We start from the raw sequence: 15,352 nt of genomic DNA on the forward strand, positions 1-15,352 counted from the left end.
TAACCTCTTGAAATAGTATAACTGTGTGCAGTGTAGGAAATAAGCCAAAATCCCAGCCAGACATCTGAGCTGGTAACTTCAAAATGTATCCCGTCCAACAAGGATTCAACCCCATCAGATATGTTGAATTTACCCAGTTGAATGGAACAAGATTTTACTGGCTAACTGGAAATTTGGACTGTCAGAAAGTGGCAGTCAGAGAGGCCTTATTTCAAATACTGCTATGCATCAGCTTTTTGTGGGAGGGATGCCCGAAGTGTTCACCTGAGATGTTTACTACTTTGGTGAAACCACAAACATGAAATACTGTGCTGACTAGTTTGGGGAACTAGCTGAAATCTCACAACTGATGATTGCTTCATTACCAACAAGGAAACATCATAAAATATTACTTAGCGCCATTATTCAGATTTTCCTATTCAGGTTGTTATTGCAGATAAGCATAACATGATGTAACATGCTACTTTAAAGTGATGAGTCTTCAAGAAATGTTAAGTCATCAAGTGCTTCAAAGACCAAAACAGTAGTTCCCAAATCTTTTGTGTTCAATTATGAGAAAAAGTGGTTGATCGCATGGTCATTTGGTCACTGCAACCAATCTTCGATCATTTCAATTAATCAGAACACTACTAGGGCTGACAAATCTGTAAACATACTATTGCCAATATGGTATTTGAATCCACAATCATAGATTTCTAACATACCCAAGGGAGACAACTCTGCACAGGAAATAGAGACACATTACCAAATTTATGGATTTGCCATGTTTCATGGGCATCATAATCATAATCTGAAATATGAAGAATGCATCATCCAGTTTCTCAACTCAAGCCCAGGGAAAAAAAAGATAATAATATGTAAGGAAGGTAACTCTACATAGCTAACAGTGGCACCATACTCATGGAGTATAACAAGTGACATGTAGAGAATCTCACTCAAATGTCTACTGATATCAAATATATCAACATGAGTTGATAAAGTAATAAATACTTTACCTTTATCAATGAGTGTTGATATATTTGATATCAGTAGACACAAGGGTGAGATTCTATTTATCATTCTCCATTAGTTTTTAATGGAAAATGTACATCTCTGATTACACTACTGACATTAGATCTGCAGTGCAGTGATGTCATAGCATTGTGACATCATCATCTTCGTGAAATCATAGCATCAGGGCTTTGTACAAAAAATACTGTGTCCTAGGAGACTTCGTCTGATCTCATACAAGCGATATCTCCAGCTGAACACAGCTATGGATGATAAAATCACTTACCTTGACAACTTCAGGTCCTGTGATGAACAGGTATGAGGTTTCCTGGAAATGAGCAGAAAACAATGACAGCCAGACATAGGGATTATTATTATCATGATCATACAAGCATGGGTTACAACATCTTTCTCACCAACTATTTGTAGACCCTTTGAGCTCCCCTACAGCAAAACGCCACCATCATGACTACAGTCTTTGAAAACCACAACTGTCCCATGAGATCAAAAATCAGTTGCTATCACTTGAATGCATTTATAAGTGATAAATACAAGAGGGTGGAAATTAGTGTTATCAGTATCTTTACAATGAAGTAAGAACATACTAAGAGTGAGTATGAGAGTAGAAAACAAACTTTGCTGAAATATCATTGGAAATAAAAAATATTTTCATAACATACTTACTAGACAGTTAGGAGTACACTATAACTCAAAGTAAATTTTTTGTCAAAACCATTGTGCGAAATATGAATCATATCTGAAACCGAAATCACCATCACTGGACCAAAAATTATGTACTTTTATGTATTTTTTATGAGCATGTGTGTTTTAAACATAGTATACTGCATGTGCTGTGAACACTCTACAAACTCTTTATTACGTACAAGAAACACTACCGGCTTACTTACAGACGGATATAGAAGCTGGTGAGGGCTACTTAATACAGTAATCATGGTATGCGCTAATTCACATGTACATAGTGGAAGCTGGCAAAACCAGCATCTGTCTATTTCGGCAAGTTGTCAACACTGGCATAAAATCTCAGGCCCATCTCTGGCTTGTATAACTGTCATCAGCTCTATAATTCAGCACATTGCATAAACCAGATTATTTCTTCAGTCCCAATGAGTGTCGGTTTAGACAGCTTCCACTGTACAGTTACATTCACACATTGTACCCATGTGGGGAATCAAACCCACATCTCAGTCATGACAAATGAATACTTCAAACACTTGGCTACCATACTTCCTGGTCCCTAGAAGCAAGTATACTTGTTAGGTCATCCATAACACTCACCTTGACCATGAAGGTGAAGTCTGTCAGAGCGGGTGAATACACAGCACCACCTACAAGTACAAGGGACCCAAGAAATCAGCTTACTATACACATTAGTCAGAATATTACATTTAAGCATTAAATCGCAAATTTTGAGAAAAAATTATTCCAACTTCCAGACTACAAGATTAAAACACAAGTGTAGCAAGTCTAAATAGTATCTGGTGATTGTCACCCAATCATAAGTGACATCTAATGACAATGAATGAGATCCCTCAGTTCATTCTGCACCTCACAGATTTATGGCAAAAAGAAGTTTGTTGCAAGTATTAATTCACTAAAGTATATTTGTAGAGTCTGTTGTATATGCACATTTTACATGGTAATTTATAGGGGATAATTAAGGGCTTTCATACAAATTTGTTGTAGGTGCACTCTGCTACTGTTTGATCTATATGTGTTCTACTGTAAACATCCATAATCACTGAGTGAGTGAGTGAGTGAGTGAGTTTTATGCTGCACTTAGCAATATTCCAGCTATATGGCAGTGATCTGTGAATAATTGAGTCAGGACCATAAAATACAGTGATCAACAGCATGAGCATCAATCTGCGCAACCGGGAACCGATGACATGTGTCAACCGAGTCAGTGAGCCTGACCACCCGATCCCCTTAGTTGCCTCCTACGACAAGCATATCCATAATCATTGATAATGTGGACAGGGGAAATATGACTTAACAGTGCACTGAACATAACTCACTAGCATGTGTATACATGGCTGCTTGTATTAGTATGAGAGTTGTCTAGTACTATCCCTCTGACATACCATGCCCTAACACAGGCTCAGCATACTGACTGTAACCAAAACAGTCACTTTAATCTGCCGAAGAGGCCCAAAATAGGTGTCTTATTGTCTTTTGGTGTGATGTCATCAGGGAATCAAATTACTGACTTTCCACTCTAAAATCAGCTCTGCATCTCGATTCTCAGTATACCTTCAGCATGTTCAGTCCCATCACTTTGAAATGAAGATCACCAATATGGTGTGATGACTGACAACAATAGTGAGTGGTGCTTGAGCTGTGTTTAAGAATGATTTCCATTCCATGCACTTCACTGTATGTCAGCTATGTATGGTAAGAAAGCCTGAAGGGGTCTGAGCTTATTACCATCAGCATATGGTGATGACAAACAAAATACCCTGTGCCAAAATTGTGATTGATCACAGGTTCCTGGCACATCAAAGGGACACAACGCTGTAGAGCAAATAAAAAAAATGCCATAGGTAATACTGATACCTGTCAACATTCCAGGGGCTCATTTTACGAAGCAACCTTTATTAAGCTAGCTGTACAATGGTCAACTTTAACTCCCACTCTTTAACATTGAGCTAAGGTTACCTTAGTGATACACGATGACCTTAGTGCTTTGTGAAAGGAGGCCCAGATCTACCTTACATGCGCACTGCCCCACACATAATGATTATAAGAAGCACAGTGCTCATTCTATCCACCAGCCAGTACAACAATACGTACAATGTCATATTGTCTTTTGGTTTGATGTGCCCCATAAATCATATCACCGGTTCTGACCTTCAAATATCCATATAGGTGCTCTGAGTCTAAATATATACACTGCATGTTCAGTCCCATCAGCATGAACTGAAGATCACAGCACTGTGTGTCACAGACAACTGACGACTGAGTCTCAAGACTACCAATGAGTAAGAGAGTGAGTTTGGTTTAGAAATGATTAATATTTCAGGTACATCACACCAAGCTTGAATTGGGAAAACAGCCTAAAGTAGTGAAGGCCTGAGATGATTACCACTTTGGTTAATCAACCATCATGAGAATGGTTTGAACCAACAATTACAGTTTCCTGGCAGATCTAAGGGACACAACTCTGTACAGCACGATCTCCATTACCTGTCCATGGCTCCTTGATATGTGAGATCTGGGGTATTAATAAGTAAGAGAGGTAGGCTTGATGTGGTAGGAAAGCCTTCTGTAATGAAGGTCTGAGATGGTTAAGACTTTGTTGGAACAAATCCACCAGCATGGGAAAGGTCCTGACTAACATAACCACTATCACATGGTTTGGTTTAAACCAACAATCACAGGTTCCTGGCACAACTAAGGGAAACAACTCTATAAAGGGAGATCTCCTTTACCTGCACACGGTCCCATGATGAGTGAGATCTGGGGTATCACCCCTGATGCATTGACATTTCTCTGGAAGATGTCAGCATACCCCGCCAGAGATTCAACCCCTTCCTGGATTCTTGCTCCTCCCGAATCATTGAGACCAATCACTGGGGCGCCAACCAGCATCGCTTGGTCCATGATCTGTAATAGAACAGTAGACTTGCAGTCAACATGTCTGTAAACCTATGTGAAGGATGCACTATGAAGACAATCAGAATGTTGTCTGTTTCTGTTTACATCAACAGTATCCAAGCTGCAAACCAGCAGCATGTAAATAACTGAGTCTGTTCCAACCAATCCACTGACTGACATCATGACATCAATGACACAAATGGCATATAATGAAATGCCTCAACCAAGTGTGGAACTTTGATCAATCGATGTCATTTGTAGCTTCTTTTGACAAGCATGGGCTGCTGAAGACCAGTTATAACCCCAATCTTCATAGTTCAAACCAATCAAATGTTCTTTTTCTGAAATGACTGCATTTTCTTACCATACCAAATTGGAAATTTTAACAACCAGTCTTAACAACCAAAACCCAATCAGAGGACTATTTAGGCTGCATAAAAAACATTAAATGTTTCTCAGGCACATTTTTTTCAAAAGTGAGAAGGGCAATGGGACTTTTTAAGAAAATGTTCATAGAAAAAAAAGTGATGCAGGAGGGACACATATATTTTTTTCTCTCAGAAATACAACAGCTTTGGAAGTTTAGAATGTGTTAAACAAGTTGGAGATTCAGTGACACTCGTTCTTACAAACACTCATTCTTGTAGTGGACAAATGGACAATTGGGACTATGTTTTTCAAATGGCAAAAAATGTTGTCCAATGCACAAATAAAAGTGACGAACCGATGCCTGAGAAACATTTCACTTTTTTTTATTTAGCCTTCTACTCTTAATAACTTCACCCATTTGGGGTTCATTGATATGTTGCTAACAAACAACAGAATGTGCTTAAAATATCCACAGTCGTATCATACAATGGCATCTATTCTCTTTGTATTTGAAACAAGCCAAATATATCAAATATGATTGACTGAATGTATCTTTGTACTAACGAAACAGAGAGGGATTCATAGGTTATTATATTTTGGTCACCATTTACAATCTGTTATACATGGTTCTTACAGCTTTCCAATCGCAGACTTGGATACCAGCCTGACTAACACAATACAGAGGAGTCTTTAAAGGCAACAAGGCCAGGTTCAATACATGAAACAAATTAATGCAGTAGGAGAAACGAGCAAACATGGCAGCTGTCAACAATATGCCACCCATGCCAAATACATGAGTGAGTGATTGAGTTGGGTTTTATGTCGCTTTCCAGCAAGAATACGGCAATATCATGGGGACACCAGAAAATCGGGAACTGAACCCAAGTCTTCGACATGAAGGGTGAATGCTTTAACCACATGGCTACTCCATCGCATTACAAATACAAGATATCACAGCATGCATTATAACACACAAAATGGAAAAGCTTGTCCAACCACAATATCTAGCCTTTTTCAGATACGACCGAACACTTCCAGTGTAATTACTTGGTTTAAAAACAAATAATGGGGACATTTTTTCATCAAAATCTGACTGTTTACCGGTATTCTGGTAGACATTACCGAAAAGCAAACTATTTCAGGCTAGCAGGTCATCAGTTCCCCTGAGTAAACTCACCTTGCATATCTTCTTTGCATGGGCACCTGACAAACTTCCACCAAATACAGTGAAGTCCTGAAACAATAACATCTGAGTGAGTGAGTGAGTGAGTGAGTGAGTGAGTGAGTGAGTGAGTGAGTGAGTGAGTGAGTGAGTGAGTGAGTGAGTGAGTGAGTGAGTGAGTGAGTGAGTGAGTGAGTGAGTGAGTGAGTGAGTGAGTGAGTGAGTGAGTGAGTGAGTGAGTGAGTGAGTGCAGTTTACCGCCACGCAGAGCAATATTCCAGCTATATGGTGGCAGCCTTTAGATAATCGAGTCTGGACCACACAATCTAGTGATCAACAATTTGAGCATCGATCTGCGCAACTGGGAACCGATGATGTGCCAACCAAGTCAACGAGCCTGACCACCCAATCCTGTTAGTAGCCTCTTACGACAAGCCTTTTATGGCAAGCATGTGTTGCTGAAGGCCTATTCTACCCAGCACCTTCACAGGTCACATGTTGGAGAAGTATGCAGACCTTCCGACAGAAATTCATTCTGATGTATACGTCCCTAACCATTGCAGTAGCTGTTCCTTTATGTATGTGTGTCTGCGTGTGTGTGTGTCTGCGTGTATGTGTGTGTCTGCATGTGTATGTGTGTGTCTGCATGTGTATGTGTGTCTGAGTGTGTGTGCATGTGTATATTCATGCAAACACAAATTCATTTTACCAATATAATCTATTTTTTTGCTAAATGGAATAAAACAGAACATTTGCAAGCAGATGTTGAGTACTGAGCAAGGGAGATAACTTACCTGACTGAAGACAAACACCAGTCGTCCGTTGATGTAGCCCCTGCCAGTCACTACACTGTCACCTGGGTACTGAACAGAAAATGTGAAAACTTCGAAACTCAGAACTGAAACTTTTAAAATCCTTTGTCACATCATATAAAATCTTTTGGGGGGAAAATGAACTTCATCGTGATAATATTTGAAAGCTATTAACATGAACATGTTTTGATACTGACTGACCTGACCTTTCTCTATGACAGAGACTGCTTACCACAATCAACAAGTTTTTTTACGTAACGAGTAGATTATTTACTTGTTTGTGTACACAACCAAGATTAGACTACTGCTCACAACCTCAGCATGCATACTGTCTCAAGCTCCGCGAACCTATTCACTGTGCATGCGTTATGGACGCAGTGCAGCACAGCACAGCTGTTGAAACCTGAGTTTTCCCCCCAGCGAATTTAGTGAAACGTTTGAACTCTGATTTCGCAGGCTTTTTTTCATCGCGTTTTTTTCACCTTTATAGGTTGAATCGGCATTTTTTATGATTTGGTTGATGACTTTTCTCTTTACAATACCAACACAAATAACAAACAATGAATCAATCGTTAATCATACTGAAGGCCACAGGCCCATAGTGTAGAAGAACATAGCACACAGTATCATAGAAAGGAATAATAGAGTCACATCACAATATGTCCTATCGCATCAATTGTATCACATCACATAACATCACATAACATCACATTACACGTACTGTCTCAACAGAAACAATCAAATTATCAGCCCTTTGTACAGATATCTTTTTAGAAAAATATAATGCATTCATATTCCCCATTCATTAATGCATCAGGACCAATGGGAATAACTTAACAGGCCTGAAGAAACTTTTCCATCACTTGTTTGAGGTTTTTGGTGATTGGGGATACTGGTAACAAGTGGTTCAAGAGAAGCTGGGACAAATACCTTTTCTTTTTCCATGTTGAAGTCAGTGCAGTTATGTTCCAGAAACATGTCATACTCAACAAATGTGTCTGGATCCAGCAGAAGATGAACACGCTCCCGTGCTGTCAGCTTGCCCTGTAAATGAGGACACGACATTGAAAATATGGATAATGACTGAGGGTTTTTTTTGTTCACAATCATCGCATAATCAACACATGTCAGGCTTTCACAGGCATACACGTTAACAGGCACATGTTTATCCTACCTCAATAATGAAATTTCTTCATTTATCATTATCATTATGACAGCTGGATATCTAAATTGAAGATAACATCTAAACAGGAATTAGCAGCAAAGTTTCTTAAGCAAGTCTGATTTTTCGAACCTTTCGGCATCTGGTTGTTAACCATCAAAAGTCAAGAAATGTTGATTTGTGGAAATGAAAATCCACACAGAATAAGTATTCATGCAGTTGTCCTTTCTTTACAGATCCCATTCCACTATTGAGAAACATACCTACAACAATGCATTAGTGCAGCAGTGTTTTGGAAATTCCTCATATTTAATTTAGAAATATACAGATCAGACATGCTCAAGATCATGTTTTATTGACTTGTACCAAGAATTTAGAATCTGATTGACTGAGAAAGTGGCCAGACACAAATTCTTTAAGTATCCTTAAAGTTCCTTCCCATCATCATGAAAAGGTATATGCACACTGATGTCGATCAGATCACACCAAGTGTGAATCAGAAATCAGGCCTGTTCGTAAAAGTGATTGTAGCACTACAACAGCTGTAAATCACTACAATCCGATTGTACATTTTACTTCCAATCCCTCTACCAATCCTCAAAGCAGCTGTAACAGCAACTCAAAATATTTGTAAGGTATAATCACTTCCTTAAGTCACTTAAGACCGTCTGTAACTTACTTATGATTGATTGTTGTGTATGTTATTCGTGGACAATGGGAACGTCCATAAACTGTTATTGTAATTGTTATTGATGATAACTGTAAAGTTGACCATTGAGCTTACAACTGATTGTAGGTACGATCGCTTTCAGGAATGGGGCCCTGGTTGGAATCTGAATTGTACAAAAATCATTAAAATATTTATGTTTAAGTAAACATCTTCAGCATGAAGATCAAAACTGATTATTGTTTCTTTAGATACTTTTCCACAACATTTCTATAAATACATAGTAGCTTCCTTTTGAAATATAACTCTGAACTCGATATGACCTACACAGAATAAAACCTTATCACATTTTTGAAAAGACACAATGATAACATGTGCATTTACAGTATACTGCCACAGGCCCCCCTAAGTAATTGAAGGAATTACAGCAAATTTGAAGGAATTGCATCTCAAATGTAAACAAACGCAGCCCACTCGCGAAACAATTGCAGCGATATCGGTAATTTAGCGGTAATAACAGAAATACATCGGCCGTATCGGAAGCAATGTCGGTAATACTGGAAACAGGATCGGCCATCTTCGGAGATTTTTCGGTCGCGAGCGGAAACTCACGCAGCAAAACATGGCGTCGTTGGAAAAAGCACCCGTCTCGGTGAGATTTGTTTTTAGTTTCTACTATTACATTTTTATACTTATCCATCTTTGACCACCCGTGTTGAATGCGTTTAGGTATGAGGTGTTGTCAGGGCAATAGCTTATGTTTTTAGGAAAAGATAGTCACTCTAGGAGAGCGTCACAAGTCATGCCACTGTAGTTTGTTTACATCTGAACATCGAAGTCGTGCCAATGATTACGAACGTGCGCCAGATATAACATCATTTTTTTTTTGTAAAATGTGTTTAAATTTGTCAATTGCACTTCGTAGCAAGAAAAATTATGGCTCATAAACATCTTCATGGCGCATGTGGGGTTCATGATGTTCGTAATCATCGGCACGACTTCGATGTTCAGATGTAAACAATCTCCAGGGGCATGACTTGTGACACTCTTCTGCAGGTAACCAATCAAACACAAGACGGTTAAATAAATTTAACCAATCAGACAAAGGCTACTACTTATAGGGATGGGAGGGACTTACAAAATATTCAGGTCACTGACCTCTCCACAAACAAAAATCCGCCTATAACAGTTATTTGACCTGAAGTATATACACTTTGGGATTTCTGTTGACATGTTTACCACTAGCTAACATTTCCGCAAGATAACATCCTTGAATATTGCCAAGACACTATTTTCAGCAACTGTTTACTCACAGTTGTCCTGGTTGTAACATGTGTCGTGTGCCGTGTGTCGTGTGTCGTGTGCCGTGTGTCATGTGTCGTGTGCATCAACCAGAAGTGATTGTACACGAAAGAGCATTTGGAATCATTCAGGTAAGAATCTATTTGAGATAAAAAGTTCAAAGGGTATGTGCGAATGTCCACTTTCACGATTTGGTAAGCTGTGTTCTGACTGGTCAATCTCAAAGGTTACCTGACGCGACCTCCCATAAGGTTTTGTTAGACTCAGTAGTGGAGTGTAACAAAAAGTACTGAGGCTAAGTGTACTTAGACTGAGTATACAGTGCTAAACTCCATTTACTGAGTGAATATATGCTCACAGTGCTAACAATCAAAGCACAGCATCTAATTAACCCGAACTTTAATTGTGTAAACTCCCAAAGGGATGTCACATAGTTACATGTCACATGATAAGCAGCAACACCCCATCACGATTCTTTGCATTAGATGTGTCCTTGGTCTGAGGTGTTGCTGCTTATCATGCTTAGAAATGTACTTGACAAATAAATCAGCTGATCCTGTTTTTTGTCTAATTCAAGGCTCTATAAAGAAAATTTCCCTATGCAGCAATTAGCTGGAGTTCTCCCATTTTCAAGCTTCTTTCACATGGCAACCATAAAAAATATTAAGCTTTATCAGCAAAATATGCATAGGTAGATCAAATAAAGGACATCTGATACAGAGAACATGAATGATTGTAACTGAAACTAAGATCATTATATTTTATTCAGCATGCATATCAACTTCTGCGATACCTCGAGATTGCAGGCACACTCTAACTACTCGGAACAGGTTAAAATGACCACACAACAAAATGGCCACACTGACCCTAGTCAAAATGGTCACACAAAAAAGTCAAAATAGCCACAGCAAAAGGTCAAAAGGGCCATACCTTATCTTAATCTTAATCTTAATTATATTAATATTTTTCAATACTCATGTAATCTGTATTATTTGATATCAAAGTGTAAAGTTGACAAAAGAAGTTCTGTCACACAAAACTAGGTGTTTATTATTGAGGTACTTTCCCAGTTGATACTTTGAAACTGAGGTGGAAGAGAAGTTCACCGTTCTTGAGACAGGCTCACAGAAGGGAAACCTCTACTGATGTAGTCTAATGGATAAACCTATGTCCAAAAGGTATTTCCCCTGTTCTCAAATATATGAAATGATAATATATATCATCTAGTAAATAATGGTAATTCACTGTAGTTCTTTATTACTATATATATACTTTGCAATGTCAAGTTGTAAATATAATGCAAACATTATATGTATGACGTTATATAGTATTCCCAGAAATTATTGAGAATCATGTTGCGTCATGTAACTCATTACGTTTATTAACTTCTGGCATTTTACTTACATAAACATGTTAAAACATCATCCTTTTACAGTCTCAGTCTTGTTTTAGTACTTTGTTAGACCTCCTCGCTCAGCAATGCATGCCTGAATACGCCTAGGCACACTACCCATCAAAGTTTGTAGGTAATCGTGTGACAGGGTATCCCAATATTGGACCACCTCGGCCTTCATATCTTCAATATTTCTCAGTCCCTTTTGGTTTATTCTGACCTTCATGACTCCCCACACATTCTCAATTGGGTTTAGGTCTGGGCTGTAACTGGGCCAGTCTAAAACTTGAACATTTTCGCCCGACAACCACTGTTTTGTGTAGCTCGCAGTGTGTTTTGGGTCATTATCATGCTGGAAAATCCAATCATCTTCATACAATGTTTGTGCTGTTGGAAGAAGGTGACCATTTAGAATGTCAACGTATCTTTCTTTTGTCAAGTTTCCTGTGAAAACACACAATGGCGTCACTCCGCGAGCCGATATGCCACCCCACATGTGAAACTTCGGGCTATGCTTTGGTCGCTGGTAGATAGGTTTGACAGTATCTTTGGTCCAAATTTTCACACAATTAGGGAAAAGCCAAACAGAACTTTCATCCGAAAAGAAAACATTATCCCAATCTTGATTTTCATGAGCCCGACACCAGTTTAAACGTTTTCCCTTTTGTGCATCTTTCATCAACGGCGAGGGAATTCCACGTTTTTTCACCCAATTAAGTCTCTGTAATTCCTGCCTAACTGTTTCATTGCATACCTGAGGACTTCCTCTGCTAATCATTTCATTTCTGATGTTCTCAACACTTTTCAATTTGCCCCTACTCACAATCTGCCCAAGTCTTCGGCGATCCACAACACTGAATTTCCTAGGCCGACCTGCCCCTGCTTTATGCTCTATCCCGGTTCCTGTTTGAATATTCTTCAAAGTTCTGTAAACTGTAGACAGAGGAATACCATGTCTACAAGCTAACACTTTAGCATCAGCCTCACCCCTTTAAAAATCATCTAGAATGAGCTTTCTTTTCTCTCTTGCTGTAAATTCTGCCATGTCAACACAGGAAGCCGTCTGCTCAAACAAGGGAGATAACTCTTGATGTAATGAGCTGCCTTCTAAGCCTTCAAGAGTTGTCTCCCTTATTTAGTATGGTTAGTGCATAGTGAAGGCCCTTTTTCCAATCTTAGCATCATTAGAAAAAAAACACAGATTTTCTCAATAATTCCTGGGAACACTGTATTTATTAAATGTATTTTCATTTTAGTCTTCGAGAGGTCAGAAAGTGTAATGTCCACTTATCTTCTCATTGGCTCATTAAATACTTATGAACACATGATTACATACATTGTGTAACCTTAAAGGTCACATGCAACGTAAAACACAACTTTGCAGATTTTGGTACCTTTCGGTATGCACTTACCGAAGCAAATCATAAAAAATGCCAATTCAAAATATAAAGTTGAAAAAAAAAACGCAATGAAAAAAAAGTTCAAACATTTCACTAAATTTCCCCCAGTGCTGGGGGAAAACTGGTTTCAACAGCTGTGCTGCGCTGCGTCCATAATGCATGCGCAGTGAAAAGGTTCATGGTGCTTGAAACACAAACAAGTAAATAATGTACTCGGCACGTGAAAAAACTTGTTGATTGTAGTAAGCAGTCTCTGTCTCAGAGAAAGCTCAGTGTCTGGTTTATTCACACCTATATGCCGGCCTGCCTGTCTGCTAAAGACAACATGCAGTACACAGCTTCAGTCATTGGCCATGTGCAATTTGAACTTAACACCTATCAGACTATACAACATAAAGAAAATAAATTGATTTATGATTCGTGCACCCGAGTCCTGTCTCTGCCACGTTATGTAATTAGGCACGTGTGATACACATGACATGTTTTTATGTCGGTGGGTTGCAAACAAACTACATTCATTTTTTTTGGATGAGTGGATCTGACGGAAACTGGTGCAAACTCTTGTCAGTTTCAAGTCCTGCTTTGTACTTGGACGAATGACAGATTCCAGCCACACACTAGTTTAACATCTCTACTGACATGATTTTTTATTGGATCGAGCGCAAATTCAGAGAACATGTATTTTCCAAACCCAACATCTCTATATACATTCTTCATGGACAACAACTTCTTTTAGTGTATATGATTTTTTTGTTTGACAACAGTATATGAATCCATACTGAAACGACGCATCAAGTACACAAAAAGAAGTTGTTCTCCATAAAGAATCTTACTTTCTTGTGACTCACCATACTTCTAAAATGCCCATTAAACAGATCATCTTTCTGTACACACAATGAACCCTCAGCAGATCAGCAAATGAAACAGCCAATCGGAAGCCGTCGTTACACTTGAGTGCAGATCCACCCGCTACGACTGGGTTCGGTCTCCCGAGGACTTCATTTCGGGGGAAGTAAGCCCAAGTACAAAATATTGCACTTTTTGCGACTGTACACTTACATTTTTGTTTATTTGTTTTTTTAAAAGCAGCAATGTATATCATATGTCACGAATAAGTGATAAATGTGTTTTAATTATGTTTGATTTTTTGGTTGCATGTGACCTTTAAATAATATGTGAATCTAGAAATGCCTTGTTAATAGCCGCTATTGATCAATTAGTTGTTAATTCTTGTGTCTATTTTTATTGTTCTTATACTTTTCAGGTGAAGAGAGCAGCCATGGCCAATCTTCAGGAGGACTATTGGAAGAAGATCAAGATTTTGACTAGAAGTAACTGATACACACCAAAAACAAACATGCTTGTACATGAATAAAGAATATACATATACATTTGTTATTTGTTTAAAATGATTTGTGTATGTGTAATCATGGTAATGAACATCAAGTTTTGTCTGATATAACTTCTTTTCTCATTTTAACACTTTGATATCAAATAATACAAATGTCATGAGTATTGAAAAATAGTAAAATAATATATGGCCATTTTGACTTTTTGGTATGGTCATTTTGACTAGGGGTTGTGGCCATTTTGACTTTTCTGTGGCCATTTTGACTTGAAAGTTTTGTGGCCATTTTGTTGTGTGGCCCTTTTAACTAGAACCCTAACTACTGATGTGAAGAATGTGAATGAGACTAACCACTAATGGAGCCACTGACAGCACTTGTGCTATATTGCTGCTTCCATCACAACTGCAGCAGCTTGCTAACATGAAGTGATCAAGATGAGCATGACTACCGGTAACAGACTGTCATAATGTTTACAGATATAACAATATAGAATAATAATAGAATAATATTAATAACGTATGGCTCCGGGTAAGGTGTTATAACTTATGCACCTATGTGAACATGTAAAATCTGAAAAAAAAACACAAAAAAACCCGGAAGGTGTCAGTGCAAAGGAAATGTTCTTTGTGCAGCTGATATCCATCATAAATAAAACATATTTTCTGTTAGATATCATAGTGTAACAGGTGAGTTGTCATAAACTATGATGAAGTCGGATACCTTCTTATGCTGTGTATCTATTCTCTTTTGACCACCGCCTAACAGCGCCCTCTGGCGTGTTGTTTCGATCCTCTTTTTAACTCCAAGAGTGTGCTCAGTACTCCCAGCGACAACAGCGCACCATCTTTCTTGCGAACGAAGGGGAATCACGTTCCTCGAGAGAAGACATCGTGAAAGCCTGATGAAGGTCGCCATGATTTTTTATGGCAAGGTGAAGGACAAATTTTATTCAGCAGATTTTACTCGCCAGCAGGCGCTGTCGATGGTTTTAAACAGCATAGCGAGTCCTACTGTCTGTGTACGAAGCTCAATTAAATGATTATTTACGTTCCCTTATTTCAGCGAAATAAATCATTCTGATTATACTGTGTAATATTTTTGTCATGAAGAATGTGTAAACATATCATGCTG

The 15,352-nt window shown here is 38.5% G+C and overlaps 1 protein-coding gene across 2 annotated transcripts in view; it reads right to left on the reverse strand.

Moving 5' to 3' along the window:
* Positions 1–15,158, reverse strand: part of LOC137281598 (propionyl-CoA carboxylase beta chain, mitochondrial-like) — a 60,594-nt gene extending 45,436 nt beyond the window's left edge. The window contains exons 1-7 of one of the 2 annotated variants that reach the window (XM_067812931.1): positions 14,942–15,158; positions 7,879–7,992; positions 6,931–6,999; positions 6,152–6,208; positions 4,440–4,614; positions 2,287–2,336; positions 1,277–1,318 (exon numbers count right to left, since the gene is read on the reverse strand). In XM_067812931.1, the coding sequence (XP_067669032.1) occupies positions 1,277–1,318; positions 2,287–2,336; positions 4,440–4,614; positions 6,152–6,208; positions 6,931–6,999; positions 7,879–7,992; positions 14,942–15,136 (702 nt within the window). In that variant the 5' untranslated portion in view covers positions 15,137–15,158. The remainder of the gene's footprint in view (positions 1–1,276; positions 1,319–2,286; positions 2,337–4,439; positions 4,615–6,151; positions 6,209–6,930; positions 7,000–7,878; positions 7,993–14,941) is intronic. The other variant, XM_067812935.1, reaches the window with a different exon arrangement.
* Positions 15,159–15,352: the final 194 nt, after the last annotated feature.

Source organism: Haliotis asinina, chromosome 4 (genome assembly GCF_037392515.1).
Source record: "Haliotis asinina isolate JCU_RB_2024 chromosome 4, JCU_Hal_asi_v2, whole genome shotgun sequence".
NCBI classification, from domain to species: domain Eukaryota; kingdom Metazoa; phylum Mollusca; class Gastropoda; order Lepetellida; family Haliotidae; genus Haliotis; species Haliotis asinina.